This window comes from Salvelinus namaycush, chromosome 27 (genome assembly GCF_016432855.1).
Source record: "Salvelinus namaycush isolate Seneca chromosome 27, SaNama_1.0, whole genome shotgun sequence".
In the NCBI taxonomy this organism is placed as follows: Eukaryota; Metazoa; Chordata; class Actinopteri; order Salmoniformes; family Salmonidae; genus Salvelinus; species Salvelinus namaycush.
Window position 1 is genome coordinate 7,685,380 of NC_052333.1, and position 17,709 is coordinate 7,703,088.

The 17,709-nt window shown below is 43.1% G+C and overlaps 1 protein-coding gene across 1 annotated transcript in view; it reads right to left on the bottom strand.

Moving 5' to 3' along the window:
• LOC120022565 (solute carrier family 45 member 4-like) overlaps positions 1-17,709 on the bottom strand; it is a 77,112-nt gene that overhangs the window by 12,314 nt on the left and 47,089 nt on the right. Inside the window, exon 4 of the mRNA XM_038966524.1 lies at positions 6,599-6,787. Coding sequence (XP_038822452.1) covers positions 6,599-6,787 — 189 coding nt within the window. The remainder of the gene's footprint in view (positions 1-6,598; positions 6,788-17,709) is intronic.

A 17,709-nucleotide genomic window follows, 5' to 3' on the forward strand; every position in this document is an offset into this window, starting at 1 on the left:
ACACACACACACACACACACACACACACACACACACACACACACACACACACACACACACACACACACACACACACACACACACACACACACACACACACAATAGATCCCAAATTCATACAACCAGTAGGCCTAGGCTACATATAAAAAAAAAACTTAAAAAAGCAATGAGTCTGATCTAACAGATCAGAACGTTTGTTGATAAACTATTATTTCTTCACATTATTAGCACAGCAACGTACACAAGTCAGGAAGCTACTGTAAAATGTTCATTATGCTATTAGCGGGAAAACACCATTGTCAAAAGCGCACCCCACATGCGAGCGGTTTCACGTGACAGAGATGAACATATCCGTTAGAAATGTAGAAAGAGGGGAGAACTAAATGTGGAAAACACATTTCAATTGAAGTCATTCAGTTGTACAACTGACTAGGTATCGCCAATTTCCCTTTCCCTTTCACTAATATGCTACAACTCGCATGGGTTGCTAATATGACTAGGATTGTTCCTTTGGCTACTGGACAATGAAAGAAAGTTGATATCAAATAATTGCCTCCACTGATATGGTCTGATTTTGGCTAGGCTACTTTGAAGCAAGGTAAGTATATGTTTTTAAAATGCATACTGCCTCCAGCTCATTGCAAAGTGGTGTGTGATACGCTGATGAAGCCTGTCTTCTGTTGTCTATGCTGTGTGATAACGCTGATGAAGCCTGTCTTCTGTTGTCTATGCTGTGTGATACGCTGATGAAGCCTGTCTTCTGTTGTCTATGCTGTGTGATACGCTGATGAAGCCTGTCTTCTGTTGTCTACGCTGTGTGATACGCTGATGAAGCCTGTCTTCTGTTGTCTATGCTGTGTGATACGCTGATGAAGCCTGTCTTCTGTTGTCTATGCTGTGTGATACGCTGATGAAGCCTGTCTTCTGTTGTCTATGCTGTGTGATAACGCTGATGAATCCTGTCTTCTGTTGTCTACGCTGTGTGATACGCTGATGAAGCCTGTCTTCTGTTGTCTACGCTGTGTGATACGCTGATGAAGCCTGTCTTCTGTTGTCTATGCTGTGTGATACGCTGATGAAGCCTGTCTTCTGTTGTCTACGCTGTGTGATACGCTGATGAAGCCTGTCTTCTGTTGTCTATGCTGTGTGATACGCTGATGAAGCCTGTCTTCTGTTGTCTATGCTGTGTGATACGCTGATGAAGCCTGTCTTCTGTTGTCTATGCTGTGTGATACGCTGATGAAGCCTGTCTTCTGTTGTCTATGCTGTGTGATACGCTGATGAAGCCTGTCTTCTGTTGTCTACGCTGTGTGATACGCTGATGAAGCCTGTCTTCTGTTGTCTATGCTGTGTGATACGCTGATGAAGCCTGTCTTCTGTTGTCTATGCTGTGTGATACGCTGATGAAGCCTGTCTTCTGTTGTCTATGCTGTGTGATACGCTGATGAAGCCTGTCTTCTGTTGTCTACGCTGTGTGATACGCTGATGAAGCCTGTCTTCTGTTGTCTATGCTGTGTGATACGCTGATGAAGCCTGTCTTCTGTTGTCTACGCTGTGTGATACGCTGATGAAGCCTGTCTTCTGTTGTCTATGCTGTGTGATACGCTGATGAAGCCTGTCTTCTGTTGTCTATGCTGTGTGATACGCTGATGAAGCCTGTCTTCTGTTGTCTACGCTGTGTGATACGCTGATGAAGCCTGTCTTCTGTTGTCTACGCTGTGTGATACGCTGATGAAGCCTGTCTTCTGTTGTCTACGCTGTGTGATACGCTGATGAAGCCTATCTTCTGTTGTCTACGCTGTGTGATACGCTGATGAAGCCTGTCTTCTGTTGTCTATGCTGTGTGATACGCTGATGAAGCCTGTCTTCTGTTGTCTATGCTGTGTGATACGCTGATGAAGCCTGTCTTCTGTTGTCTATGCTGTGTGATACGCTGATGAAGCCTGTCTTCTGTTGTCTATGCTGTGTGATACGCTGATGAAGCCTGTCTTCTGTTGTCTATGCTGTGTGATACGCTGATGAAGCCTGTCTTCTGTTGTCTATGCTGTGTGATACGCTGATGAAGCCTGTCTTCTGTTGTCTATGCTGTGTGATACGCTGATGAAGCCTGTCTTCTGTTGTCTATGCTGTGTGATACGCTGATGAAGCCTGTCTTCTGTTGTCTATGCTGTGTGATACGCTGATGAAGCCTGTCTTCTGTTGTCTATGCTGTGTGATACGCTGATGAAGCCTGTCTTCTGTTGTCTATGCTGTGTGATACGCTGATGAAGCCTGTCTTCTGTTGTCTATGCTGTGTGATACGCTGATGAAGCCTGTCTTCTGTTGTCTATGCTGTGTGATACGCTGATGAAGCCTGTCTTCTGTTGTCTATGCTGTGTGATACGCTGATGAAGCCTGTCTTCTGTTGTCTATGCTGTGTGATACGCTGATGAAGCCTGTCTTCTGTTGTCTATGCTGTGTGATACGCTGATGAAGCCTGTCTTCTGTTGTCTATGCTGTGTGATACGCTGATGAAGCCTGTCTTCTGTTGTCTATGCTGTGTGATACGCTGATGAAGCCTGTCTTCTGTTGTCTATGCTGTGTGATACGCTGATGAAGCCTGTCTTCTGTTGTCTATGCTGTGTGATACGCTGATGAAGCCTGTCTTCTGTTGTCTATGCTGTGTGATACGCTGATGAAGCCTGTCTTCTGTTGTCTATGCTGTGTGATACGCTGATGAAGCCTGTCTTCTGTTGTCTACGCTGTGTGATACGCTGATGAAGCCTGTCTTCTGTTGTCTACGCTGTGTGATACGCTGATGAAGCCTGTCTTCTGTTGTCTACGCTGTGTGATACGCTGATGAAGCCTGTCTTCTGTTGTCTACGCTGTGTGATACGCTGATGAAGCCTGTCTTCTGTTGTCTACGCTGTGTGATACGCTGATGAAGCCTGTCTTCTGTTGTCTACGCTGTGTGATACGCTGATGAAGCCTGTCTTCTGTTGTCTACGCTGTGTGATACGCTGATGAAGCCTGTCTTCTGTTGTCTATGCTGTGTGATACGCTGATGAAGCCTGTCTTCTGTTGTCTATGCTGTGTGATACGCTGATGAAGCCTGTCTTCTGTTGTCTATGCTGTGTGATACGCTGATGAAGCCTGTCTTCTGTTGTCTATGCTGTGTGATACGCTGATGAAGCCTGTCTTCTGTTGTCTACGCTGTGTGATACGCTGATGAAGCCTGTCTTCTGTTGTCTATGCTGTGTGATACGCTGATGAAGCCTGTCTTCTGTTGTCTACGCTGTGTGATACGCTGATGAAGCCTGTCTTCTGTTGTCTACGCTGTGTGATACGCTGATGAAGCCTGTCTTCTGTTGTCTACGCTGTGTGATACGCTGATGAAGCCTGTCTTCTGTTGTCTACGCTGTGTGATACGCTGATGAAGCCTGTCTTCTGTTGTCTATGCTGTGTGATACGCTGATGAAGCCTGTCTTCTGTTGTCTACGCTGTGTGATACGCTGATGAAGCCTGTCTTCTGTTGTCTATGCTGTGTGATACGCTGATGAAGCCTGTCTTCTGTTGTCTATGCTGTGTGATACGCTGATGAAGCCTGTCTTCTGTTGTCTACGCTGTGTGATACGCTGATGAAGCCTGTCTTCTGTTGTCTACGCTGTGTGATACGCTGATGAAGCCTGTCTTCTGTTGTCTACGCTGTGTGATACGCTGATGAAGCCTGTCTTCTGTTGTCTATGCTGTGTGATACGTTGATGAAGCCTGTCTTCTGTTGTCTACGCTGTGTGATACGTTGATGAAGCCTGTCTTCTGTTGTCTATGCTGTGTGATACGTTGATGAAGCCTGTCTTCTGTTGTCTATGCTGTGTGATACGTTGATGAAGCCTGTCTTCTGTTGTCTACGCTGTGTGATACGCTGATGAAGCCTGTCTTCTGTTGTCTATGCTGTGTGATACGCTGATGAAGCCTGTCTTCTGTTGTCTACGCTGTGTGATACGCTGATGAAGCCTGTCTTCTGTTGTCTACGCTGTGTGATACGCTGATGAAGCCTGTCTTCTGTTGTCTATGCTGTGTGATACGCTGATGAAGCCTGTCTTCTGTTGTCTACGCTGTGTGATACGCTGATGAAGCCTGTCTTCTGTTGTCTACGCTGTGTGATACGCTGATGAAGCCTGTCTTCTGTTGTCTACGCTGTGTGATACGCTGATGAAGCCTGTCTTCTGTTGTCTATGCTGTGTGATACGCTGATGAAGCCTGTCTTCTGTTGTCTATGCTGTGTGATACGCTGATGAATCCTGTCTTCTGTTGTCTATGCTGTGTGATACGCTGATGAAGCCTGTCTTCTGTTGTCTATGCTGTGTGATACGCTGATGAAGCCTGTCTTCTGTTGTCTACGCTGTGTGATACGCTGATGAAGCCTGTCTTCTGTTGTCTATGCTGTGTGATACGCTGATGAAGCCTGTCTTCTGTTGTCTATGCTGTGTGATACGCTGATGAAGCCTGTCTTCTGTTGTCTATGCTGTGTGATACGCTGATGAAGCCTGTCTTCTGTTGTCTATGCTGTGTGATACGCTGATGAAGCCTGTCTTCTGTTGTCTATGCTGTGTGATACGCTGATGAAGCCTGTCTTCTGTTGTCTATGCTGTGTGATACGCTGATGAAGCCTGTCTTCTGTTGTCTATGCTGTGTGATACGCTGATGAAGCCTGTCTTCTGTTGTCTATGCTGTGTGATACGCTGATGAAGCCTGTCTTCTGTTGTCTATGCTGTGTGATACGCTGATGAAGCCTGTCTTCTGTTGTCTATGCTGTGTGATACGCTGATGAAGCCTGTCTTCTGTTGTCTATGCTGTGTGATACGCTGATGAAGCCTGTCTTCTGTTGTCTATGCTGTGTGATACGCTGATGAAGCCTGTCTTCTGTTGTCTATGCTGTGTGATACGCTGATGAAGCCTGTCTTCTGTTGTCTATGCTGTGTGATACGCTGATGAAGCCTGTCTTCTGTTGTCTATGCTGTGTGATACGCTGATGAAGCCTGTCTTCTGTTGTCTACGCTGTGTGATACGCTGATGAAGCCTGTCTTCTGTTGTCTATGCTGTGTGATACGCTGATGAAGCCTGTCTTCTGTTGTCTACGCTGTGTGATACGCTGATGAAGCCTGTCTTCTGTTGTCTATGCTGTGTGATACGCTGATGAAGCCTGTCTTCTGTTGTCTACGCTGTGTGATACGCTGATGAAGCCTGTCTTCTGTTGTCTATGCTGTGTGATACGCTGATGAAGCCTGTCTTCTGTTGTCTATGCTGTGTGATACGCTGATGAAGCCTGTCTTCTGTTGTCTATGCTGTGTGATACGCTGATGAAGCCTGTCTTCTGTTGTCTATGCGTTTGCTGTTTGAGATGCTGTGTCTGACAGATTTCCCGCTCAAATGCTCTTTATCTGTATGCGTGTAATAAGTAAGATACATAACAAATATACTGTACACACGCACAAATTTAATTACACTCAATTATGCAAATTAACCTGTAGACCGATAAGCAAGACCAGTCAAGGGGCGGCAGGGTAGCCTGGTGGTTAGAGTGTTGGACTAGTAACCGAAAGGTCGCAAGTTCAAATCCCCGAGCTAACAAGGTACAAATCTGTTGTTCTCCCCCTGAACAGGCAGTTAACCCACTGTTCCTAGGCTGTCATTGAAAATAAGAATTTGTTCTTAACTGACTTGCCTAGTTAAATAAAGGTTAAACATTTTTTTATTTACACCGATTGGTATTTCAATGACTGAATAGGCATTTTTTATTCTTCTTAACCCTAACCCTGCCTAACCCCTAGTTCCAACGCTGGTCCTCTGTAGCTCAGCTGGTGCTTGTAACACCAGGATAGTGGGTTTGATTCCTGGGACCACCCATATATAAAATGAATGCACACATTACGGTAGTTGCTTTGGAAAAGATAAATGTTTTATCACACCCATTGTATACGCAGTGGTGGAAAAAGTACCCAATTTTCATACTTGAGTATGAGTAAAGATACCTTAACAGAAAATGTTTCAAGTAAAAGTGAAAGTCACCCAGTAAAATACTACTTGAGTAAAAGACAAAGTATTTGGTTTTAAATTTACTTAAGTATCAATAGTAAATGTAATTGCTAAAATATACTTAAGTATCAAAAGAAAAGTATAGATAATTTAAAATTCCTCATATTATGCAAACGAAACGGCACAACACTCAGACATAATTTACAAACAAAGCATTTGTGTTTAGCCTGTTTAGTGTTTAGTGAGTCCGCCAGATCAAATGCAGTAGGAATGACCAGGAATTTTCTTTTTAAGTGCGTGATTCAGATCGTTTTCCTGTCCTGCTAAGCATTCAAAATGTACCGAGTACTTTTGGGTGTAAAAAGTACATTATTTTCTTTAGGAATGTAGTGGAGTAAAAGCAAAAGTTGCCAAAATATAAATAGTAAAGTACAGATACCCCAAAAAACGACTTAAGTAGTACTTTAAAGTATTTTTACTTAAGTACTTTACACCACTAGGTATACTGTCTGATATACCATGGCTGTCAGCCAATCAGCATTCAGGGCTCGAACCACCCAGTTTATAATATATTATTTATTACCTATGAGTGACCCGTTGAGGAAGAGTGCCACTCCGAACAGCACGCCCACACACAGGGCCAGGATGAAAGGACGTCGCCGGCCCCATTTCAGGGTGCAGCGATCGCTGGCTGAGCCAATCAAAGGTGTGAAGATCAGGCCCAGGATGGGGCTCAGGAACCAGGTCAGGCTGTAATACTGTTCTGGAAGACCTGGAGATCGACAGGAAGGAAACGAGAAGGGGGTTAGGGTTAGGGTTTATCATCAAATATAAACGCAACATGTAAAGTGTTGGTCCCATGTTTCATTAGTGGAAATTAAAGATCCCCAAATTATTCCATACACACAAAAAGCTGATTACACACACTCATCATCTCTGGGCTATAAAGGCTATCTACACGTTTCTGTCATCTTGGCCAAAGTATCCCTTTTATGTAGTGTTACTTGCTGAATGACAAAGCAGATTCGGTGAAGTGTGCCATATTCGCTGGCTACTACGCAGGCACAGAATGGAGTTCCTGGTGTACATAAATGGGGTAGTCTACATGCTAGTAATATGCAAGTAACAACACCATCTTAGAAGGACACTTGTGGGTGATTGTCATTCATCTTATCCAACAAACTGATATTTGGAAACATTTTGTCACAATGAATCATACCAGCTGTCTGTTCTGTGTTTAAGATCCATTCAAGTGCAATACGTTAGACGAGGCCTATTCGGCCTTCTATTCTTTTTGCCAAGTGCCTTTTGATTTGGCGCCATCCAGTGGCTGTTTTGTGTAGCCGCAGCTAGCGTGTACTCCGCTGTGCTACTTCTTTGTTGGTGGTAAAACAGGAAAAACAGGAAATGATGCAGATCAGCCTCATTGTTGGAAAAGAGTGACGTAATACGGCGGTTTATCTTCTGCCATCCTTCTTGTTAAGCCTTCGTTAAGCATTGCCTGTAAGTACAAATCATTTCTAAGATGTTCATCTTTTAGTATTGTAAGTATTTTCTGCAAGTGAATCGATTACATGTATTCCCTCGTTAGCCTAGCCTGCCTGTTAAGTGCTGTTTTGGAGCTAGCTTCTCTCTACATGTGATATCTCTTCACACTTAAGTTAGCTTACATGTTATATAGATACTAATCCTATTTAGAACAATATTCAAGCAGGATATGTTTTCTATGTACAGTGTCGGTCAAGTATTGTATTGTTCACTATGTGACTATGAAACGTCGGTTAGACTCTGTTGTGCATTAATATTGCCTTTTAGTCTGAGATGCTCCAATGATTTCATTTTTCTGTATTATTACAGTTTTACACCGTTTCAACTGTAAAACTGGAGGTTTATGGAAAGCCCTGACTCTGGTTCAGTTCTTGACTGGAGTTTGGCTGGCTGTCACATTATGGTTGCATACACCTTAAGGAGGACAGTACGAGGCCACACCCCCTCATCGTGTTAGGCGAGGCCACACCCCATCATGGTGTTAGACGAGGCCACACCCCATCATGGTGTTAGACGAGGCCACACCCCCTCATGGTGTTAGACGAGGCCACACCCCCTCATGGTGTTAGACGAGGCCATACCCCCTCATCATGTCAGACGAGGCCACACCCCCTCATCATGTCAGACGAGGCCACACCCCCTCATCATGTCAGACGAGGCCACACCCCCCCCCCCCAACATGCCCTCTCCACAGAAATTGTGTTTTACATGTCTGATTTATGGCTCAACAGTAGCCTGTAACAAGTTCAGTTCCTTCTAATGAGATTGACAAGAGAGAAACAGTAAGAATAAATAATGAGGCCAATGTATTTACTTAACCCATATTTTACCAGGTAAGTTGACTGAGAACATATTCCCTTTACAGTAAGGACCTGGGGAATAGTTACAAGGGGAGAGGAGGGGGATGAATGAGCCAATAAGAAGCTGGGGATGATTAGGTGACTATGATGGTATGAGGGTCAGATTGGGAATTTAGTCAGGACACCAGGGTTAACACCCCTATTCTTACGATAAGTGCCATGGGATCTTTAGTGACCACAAATAGTGAAGACACCTGTTTTAACATCCCATCTGAAAGGCAGCGCCTAAACACAGGGCAATGTCCCCTACACTGCCCTGGGGTATTGGGCTCTCGTTAGACCAGAGGTTCCTACTGGCCCCCAACACCACTTCCAGCAGAATCTGTGGTCTCCCATCCAGGGACAAACCAGGACCAACCCTGCTTAGCTTCAGAAGCAAGACAGCAGCTGGATGCAGGCTGCTGCAGCCTAGCAGGTGTAACTATAACACTGACTGAGTGCAGAAAGGCTGCACAGAAAGAGCGACAGAAAGAAAAGGAGACAAAAAGACAGAAAGAGAGAAAAAGAGACAGAAAGATTCCAGACTCACACCGCGGATCTGAATGTGCAGTATTAACATGAACCAGACCTGCAACAATGTCAGTTCTGCCAAGTGCTTATGTTCGTCAGACTAAGCTTCTGGCACCCCTGTCCCAAAACCGCAGGAACAGGCTCGTACAGTCTTTAAGGTCACCAGGGTACAGGCCTGCCTCACACAGATGCCACAGGTCCACGGAGGGAGAACCTGCCAGCCAAGTCTGTTCAGGGCTCACGGCTTGGCAGTACTTTTCTATTAATCTGCCTTGCTTTGCTATGTGGGTTAGAGATTGCAGGGTGCACTTATAGAACAGTCACTCCATGGAGTGAACTGAGTGACACGTCAAAAAAGAACTTGTTAACACAGAGATAATTTTGTTGGTCATTTTCAATGAAGCAAAGTGATCATTTATAACATAAAACTTTGCCAGTGAGAACAAATCTCACATTTCATTCTAAGAACTCTGGAATCAGCTTATAAAAATAAATTTAAAAAGTAGACTACTCTTATCCCTGCTCAGAAGATGTTATAACTTTCCCACTGGGAACACACTGGTCGAATCAATGTTGTTTCCACTATAGTGGGTTATGTTCTTATCAGAGTGTAGACTAGTGGGTTATGGTCTTATCAGAGTGTAGACTAGTGGGTTATGGTCTTATCAGAGTGTAGACTAGTGAGTTCTGGTCTTATCAGAGTGTAGACTAGTGAGTTATGGTCTTATCAGAGTGTAGACTAGTGAGTTATGGTCTTATCAGAGTGTAGACTAGTGAGTTATGGTCTTATCAGAGTGTAGACTAGTGAGTTATGGTCTTATCAGAGTGTAGACTAGTGAGTTATGGTCTTATCAGAGTGTAGACTAGTGAGTTATGGTCTTATCAGAGTGTAGACTAGTGAGTTATGGTCTTATCAGAGTGTAGACTAGTGGGTTATGGTCTTATCAGAGTGTAGACTAGTGAGTTATGGTCTTATCAGAGTGTAGACTAGTGAGTTATGGTCTTATCAGAGTGTAGACTAGTGAGTTATGGTCTTATCAGAGTGTAGACTAGTGAGTTATGGTCTTATCAGAGTGTAGACTAGTGAGTTATGGTCTTATCAGAGTGTAGACTAGTGTGATATGGTCTTATCAGAGTGTAGACTAGTGGGTTATGGTCTTATCAGAGTGTAGACTAGTGGGTTATGGTCTCTTATCAGAGTGTAGACTAGTGAGTTATGGTCTTATCAGAGTGTAGACTAGTGAGTTATGGTCTTATCAGAGTGTAGACTAGTGAGTTATGGTCTTATCAGAGTGTAGACTAGTGAGTTATGGTCTTATCAGAGTGTAGACTAGTGAGTTATGGTCTTATCAGAGTGTAGACTAGTGGGTTATGGTCTTATCAGAGTGTAGACTAGTGAGTTCTGGTCTTATCAGAGTGTAGACTAGTGAGTTCTGGTCTTATCAGAGTGTAGACTAGTGAGTTCTGGTCTTATCAGAGTGTAGACTAGTGAGTTCTGGTCTTATCAGAGTGTAGACTAGTGAGTTCTGGTCTTATCAGAGTGTAGACTAGTGAGTTCTGGTCTTATCAGAGTGTAGACTAGTGAGTTCTGGTCTTATCAGAGTGTAGACTAGTGAGTTCTGGTCTTATCAGAGTGTAGACTAGTGAGTTCTGGTCTTATCAGAGTGTAGACTAGTGAGTTATGGTCTTATCAGAGTGTAGACTAGTGAGTTATGGTCTTATCAGAATGTAGACTAGTGAGTTATGGTCTTATCAGAGTGTAGACTAGTGAGTTATGGTCTTATCAGAGTGTAGACTAGTGAGTTATGGTCTTATCAGAGTGTAGACTAGTGAGTTATGGTCTTATCAGAGTGTAGACTAGTGAGTTATGGTCTTATCAGAGTGTAGACTAGTGAGTTATGGTCTTATCAGAGTGTAGACTAGTGAGTTATGGTCTTATCAGAGTGTAGACTAGTGGGTTATGGTCTTATCAGAGTGTAGACTAGTGAGTTCTGGTCTTAGAGTGTAGACTAGTGAGTTATGGTCTTATCAGAGTGTAGACTAGTGAGTTATGGTCTTATCAGAGTGTAGACTAGTGAGTTATGGTCTTATCAGCGTGTAGACTAGTGAGTTATGGTCTTATCAGCGTGTAGACTAGTGGGTTATGGTCTTATCAGAGTGTAGACTAGTGGGTTATGGTCTTATCAGAGTGTAGACTAGTGAGTTATGGTCTTATCAGAGTGTAGACTAGTGAGTTCTGGTCTTATCAGAGTGTAGACTAGTGAGTTCTGGTCTTATCAGAGTGTAGACTAGTGGGTTATGGTCTTATCAGAGTGTAGACTAGTGAGTTATGGTCTTATCAGAGTGTAGACTAGTGAGTTCTGGTCTTATCAGAGTGTAGACTAGTGAGTTCTGGTCTTATCAGAGTGTATACTAGTGAGTTATGGTCTTATCAGAGTGTAGACTAGTGGGTTATGGTCTTATCAGAGTGTAGACTAGTGGGTTATGGTCTTATCAGAGTGTAGACTAGTGAGTTATGGTCTTATCAGCGTGTAGACTAGTGGGTTATGGTCTTATCAGAGTGTAGACTAGTGGGTTATGGTCTTATCAGAGTGTAGACTAGTGAGTTATGGTCTTATCAGAGTGTAGACTAGTGAGTTATGGTCTTATCAGCGTGTAGACTAGTGAGTTATGGTCTTATCAGCGTGTAGACTAGTGGGTTATGGTCTTATCAGCGTGTAGACTAGTGAGTTATGGTCTTATCAGAGTGTAGACTAGTGGGTTATGGTCTTATCAGAGTGTAGACTAGTGGGTTATGGTCTTATCAGCGTGTAGACTAGTGAGTTCTGGTCTTATCAGAGTGTAGACTAGTGAGTTATGGTCTTATCAGAGTGTAGACTAGTGAGTTATGGTCTTATCAGAGTGTAGACTAGTGAGTTATGGTCTTATCAGAGTGTAGACTAGTGGGTTATGGTCTTATCAGAGTGTAGACTAGTGGGTTATGGTCTTATCAGAGTGTAGACTAGTGGGTTATGGTCTTATCAGAGTGTAGACTAGTGAGTTCTGGTCTTATCAGAGTGTAGACTAGTGAGTTCTGGTCTTATCAGAGTGTAGACTAGTGAGTTCTGGTCTTATCAGAGTGTAGACTAGTGAGTTCTGGTCTTATCAGAGTGTAGACTAGTGAGTTATGGTCTTATCAGAGTGTAGACTAGTGAGTTATGGTCTTATCAGAATGTAGACTAGTGAGTTATGGTCTTATCAGAGTGTAGACTAGTGAGTTATGGTCTTATCAGAGTGTAGACTAGTGAGTTATGGTCTTATCAGAGTGTAGACTAGTGAGTTATGGTCTTATCAGAGTGTAGACTAGTGAGTTATGGTCTTATCAGAGTGTAGACTAGTGAGTTATGGTCTTATCAGAGTGTAGACTAGTGAGTTATGGTCTTATCAGAGTGTAGACTAGTGAGTTATGGTCTTATCAGAGTGTAGACTAGTGGGTTATGGTCTTATCAGAGTGTAGACTAGTGAGTTCTGGTCTTAGAGTGTAGACTAGTGAGTTATGGTCTTATCAGAGTGTAGACTAGTGAGTTATGGTCTTATCAGAGTGTAGACTAGTGAGTTATGGTCTTATGAGAATGTAGACTCATGGGTTATGGTCTTATCAGAGTGTAGACTAGTGAGTTATGGTCTTATCAGCGTGTAGACTAGTGGGTTATGGTCTTATCAGAGTGTAGACTAGTGGGTTATGGTCTTATCAGAGTGTAGACTAGTGAGTTCTGGTCTTATCAGAGTGTAGACTAGTGAGTTCTGGTCTTATCAGAGTGTAGACTAGTGAGTTCTGGTCTTATCAGAGTGTAGACTAGTGAGTTCTGGTCTTATCAGAGTGTAGACTAGTGGGTTATGGTCTTATCAGAGTGTAGACTAGTGAGTTATGGTCTTATCAGAGTGTAGACTAGTGAGTTCTGGTCTTATCAGAGTGTAGACTAGTGAGTTCTGGTCTTATCAGAGTGTAGACTAGTGAGTTATGGTCTTATCAGAGTGTAGACTAGTGGGTTATGGTCTTATCAGAGTGTAGACTAGTGGGTTATGGTCTTATCAGAGTGTAGACTAGTGAGTTATGGTCTTATCAGCGTGTAGACTAGTGGGTTATGGTCTTATCAGAGTGTAGACTAGTGGGTTATGGTCTTATCAGAGTGTAGACTAGTGAGTTATGGTCTTATCAGAGTGTAGACTAGTGAGTTATGGTCTTATCAGCGTGTAGACTAGTGAGTTATGGTCTTATCAGAGTGTAGACTAGTGGGTTATGGTCTTATCAGCGTGTAGACTAGTGAGTTATGGTCTTATCAGAGTGTAGACTAGTGGGTTATGGTCTTATCAGAGTGTAGACTAGTGGGTTATGGTCTTATCAGAGTGTAGACTAGTGAGTTATGGTCTTATCAGCGTGTAGACTAGTGGGTTATGGTCTTATCAGAGTGTAGACTAGTGGGTTATGGTCTTAGAGTGTAGACTAGTGAGTTATGGTCTTAGAGTGTAGACTAGTGGGTTATGGTCTTAGAGTGTAGACTAGTGGGTTATGGTCTTATCAGCGTGTAGACTAGTGGGTTATGGTCTTATGAGAATGTAGACTCATGGGTTATGGTCTTATCAGAGTGTAGACTAGTGAGTTATGGTCTTATCAGCGTGTAGACTAGTGAGTTATGGTCTTATCAGAGTGTAGACTAGTGGGTTATGGTCTTATCAGAGTGTAGACTAGTGGGTTATGGTCTTATCAGAGTGTAGACTAGTGAGTTATGGTCTTATCAGCGTGTAGACTAGTGGGTTATGGTCTTATCAGAGTGTAGACTAGTGGGTTATGGTCTTATCAGAGTGTAGACTAGTGAGTTATGGTCTTATCAGAGTGTAGACTAGTGAGTTATGGTCTTATCAGCGTGTAGACTAGTGAGTTATGGTCTTATCAGAGTGTAGACTAGTGGGTTATGGTCTTATCAGAGTGTAGACTAGTGGGTTATGGTCTTATCAGAGTGTAGACTAGTGAGTTATGGTCTTATCAGAGTGTAGACTAGTGAGTTATGGTCTTATCAGAGTGTAGACTAGTGGGTTATGGTCTTATCAGAGTGTAGACTAGTGGGTTATGGTCTTATCAGAGTGTAGACTAGTGAGTTATGGTCTTATCAGCGTGTAGACTAGTGGGTTATGGTCTTATCAGAGTGTAGACTAGTGGGTTATGGTCTTATCAGAGTGTAGACTAGTGGGTTATGGTCTTATCAGAGTATAGACTAGTGAGTTATGGTCTTATCAGAGTGTAGACTAGTGGGTTATGGTCTTATCAGAGTGTAGACTATACAGGATCTCACAGTAAGGGAAGCCCTGTTCACATTCTGGTTCAAATGAACCTGATGGTTGTTGATGATGACCATGACCCAGGTGGCTTGGGAACCCAGAGCTCCACTGTGCCCCAAACATCACTACTTCCTGTTGCCTGTAGACAGACTTCCTGTAGACATGTCCTTATGACCCCTCAATGACCAATCAATGAGACATGACTTCCTCCTCAAGGTTTTAATTGAGGTTACTCACAGGGCCCCAAAACTGTGTTTTTGTAAATTGTTCACTTGTTTTGGTCACGACCTGCTGTCGGCGTCGGATACAAACACATAAAATGTTGCAAACAGATTTTAATCTGTCAGTAAGCAGTTTGTTTCTTTGGGAAAGCGGTCGGGGTAAACAGGATGTCCGATTCTAGTAAATAAAGACCAGGATTTTTCTCTCCACCGGGTCAAAGATGTGGAACAATACTGAGACCAGTGTGACTCGCACTACTTCAGGATATATTTACTGTGGCCCTGCGAGACTTAGGACAGACAGATTTAGACCATGTAGGAAAGAGCAGAGTCACAAAACTAGACAGAGAGAGGAGGGTGAGAGAGAGAGAGAGACAGTGAGAGGGACAGAAAGAGAGAGAGAGAGACAGAGAGACAGAGGGAGAGAGACAGGGAGAGAGTGATACAGAGAGAGAGAGAGACGGAGAGAGAGAGAGACAGAGAGTGAGAGAGATGGAGAGAGAGAGGGAGAGAGACAGACAGAGAGAGGGAGCGAGAGATACAGAGACAGAGAGCAAGAGAGAGAGAAACAGAGAGAGAGGGAGAGAGAGAGAGACAGAGAGAGAGAGACAGAGAGCAAGAGAGACAGAGAGAGAGAAACAGAGGGAGAGAGACAGAGAGAGAGACAGAGAGAGAGAGAGAGACAGAGAGACAGAGAGAGAGAAACAGAGAGAGAACAACTACCAGGTGTGAAACAGGGAAGGGACACAGGGGGTATGCTAATTTGGTATAGAGCAGACCTAACTCACTCCATTAAATTAATCAAAACAGGAACATTTTACATTTGGCTAGAAATTCAAAAGGAAATTATCTTAACAGAGAAAAATGTCCTCCTGTGTGCTACCTATATCCCCACACTAGAATCCCCATACTTTAATGAAGACAGCTTCTCCATCCTGGAGGGGGAAATCAATCATTTCCAGGCCCAGGGACATGTACTAGTCTGTGGCGACCTAAATGCCAGAACCGGACAAGAACCTGACACCCTCAGCACACAGGGGGACAAACACCTGCCTGCAGGTGACAGCATTCCCTCCCCCATATTCCCCCCTAGGCACAACTATGACAACAAAACCAACAAAAACGGGTCACAACTCCTGCAGGTCTGTCGCATGCTGGGTATGTACATAGTCAATGGTAGGCTTCGAGGGGACTCCTATGGTAGGTACACCTATAGCTCATCTCTTGGCAGTAGTACTGTAGACTACTTTATCACTGACCTTAACCCAGAGTCTCTCAGAGCGTTCAGTCAGCCCACTGACACCCCTATGAGATCACAGCAAAATCACAGTCTACTTGAACAGAGCAATAATCAATCATGAGGCATCAAAGCCAAAGGAACTGAGTAACATTAAGAAATGCTATAGATGGAAGGAATGTAGTGTGGAAACCTACCAAAAAACAATTAGGCAACAACAAATTCAATCCCTTTTAGACAACTTCCTGGGTAAAATCTTCCACTGTAATAGTGAAGGTGTAAACTTGGCAGTAGAAAATCTTAACAGTATATTTGACCTCTCAGCTTCCTTATCAAATCTAAAAATCTCAAATAGAAAACCGAAGAAAATGAACAACAATGACAAATGGTTTGATGAAGAATGCAAAAATCTAAGGAAGAAATTGAGAAACCTGTCCAACGAAAAACATAGAGACCCGGAAAACCTGAGTCTACGCCTTCACAATGGTGAATCACTAAAACAATACAGAAATACACTACGGAAAAAGAAGGAACAGCACGTCAGAAATCAGCTCAATGTAATTGAAGAATCCATAGACTCTAACCACTTCTGGGAAAATTGGAAAACACTAAACAAACAACACGAAGAATTATCTATCCAAAATGGAGATGTATGTGTAAACCACTTCTCCAATCTTTTTGGCTCTATAACAAAGAACAAAGAACAATGAGCAAAAACATATACATGATCAAATACAAATCTTAGAATCAACTATTAAAGACTACCAGAACCCACTGGATTCTCCAAGTACCTTGAATGAGCTACAGGACAAAATAAAAACCCTCCAACCCAAAAAGGCCTGTGGTGTTGATGGAATCCTCAATGAAATGATCAAATATACAGACAACAAATTTCAATTGGCTATACTTAAACTCTTTAACATCATCCTTAGCTCTGGCATCTTCCCCAATATTTGGAACCATGGACTGATCACCCCAATCCACAAAAGTGGAGACAAATTTGACCCCAATAACTACAGTGGGATATGCGTCAACAGCAACCTTGGGAAAATCCTCTGCATTATCATTAACAGCAGACTCATACATTTCCTCAGTGAAAACAATGCACTGAGCAAATGTCAAATTGGCTTTTTACCAAATTACCGTACAACAGACCATGTATTCACCCTGCACACCCTAATTGACAAACAAACAAACCAAAACAAAGGCAAAGTCTTCTCATGCTTTGTTGATTTCAAAAAAGCCTTTGACTCAATTTGGCATGAGGGTCTGCTATACAAATTGATGGAAAGTGGTGTTGGGGGTAAAACATACAACATTATAAAATCCATGTACACAAACAACAAGTGTGCGGTAAAAATAGGCAAAAACACACACATTTCTTCCCACAGGGCCGTGGGGTGAGACAGGGATGCAGCTTAAGCCCCACCCTCTTCAACATATATATCAACGAATTGGCGCGGGCACTAGAACAGTCTGCAGCACCCGGCCTCACCCTACTAGAATCTGAAGTCAAATGTCTACTATTTGCTGATGATCTGGTGCTTCTGTCACCAACCAAGGAGGGCCTACAGCAGCACCTAGATATTCTGCACAGATTCTGCCAGACCTGGGCCCTGACAGTAAATCTCAGTAAGACCAACATAATGGTGTTCCAAAAAAGGTCCAGTCGCCAGGATCACAAATACAAATTCCATCTAGACACCGTTGCCCTAGACCACACAAAAAACTATACATACTTTGGCCTAAACATCAGCGTCACAGGTAACTTCCACAAAGCTGTGAACGATCTGAGAGACAATGCAAGAAGGGCATTCTATGCCATCAAAAGGAACATAAAATTCAACATAACAATTAGGATCTGGCTAAAAATACTTGAATCAGTCATAGAACCCATTGCCCTTTGTGGTTGTGAGGTGTGGGGTCCGCTCACCAACCAAGATTTCACAAAATGGGACAAACACCAAATTGAGACTCTGCATGCAGAATTCTGCAAAAATAT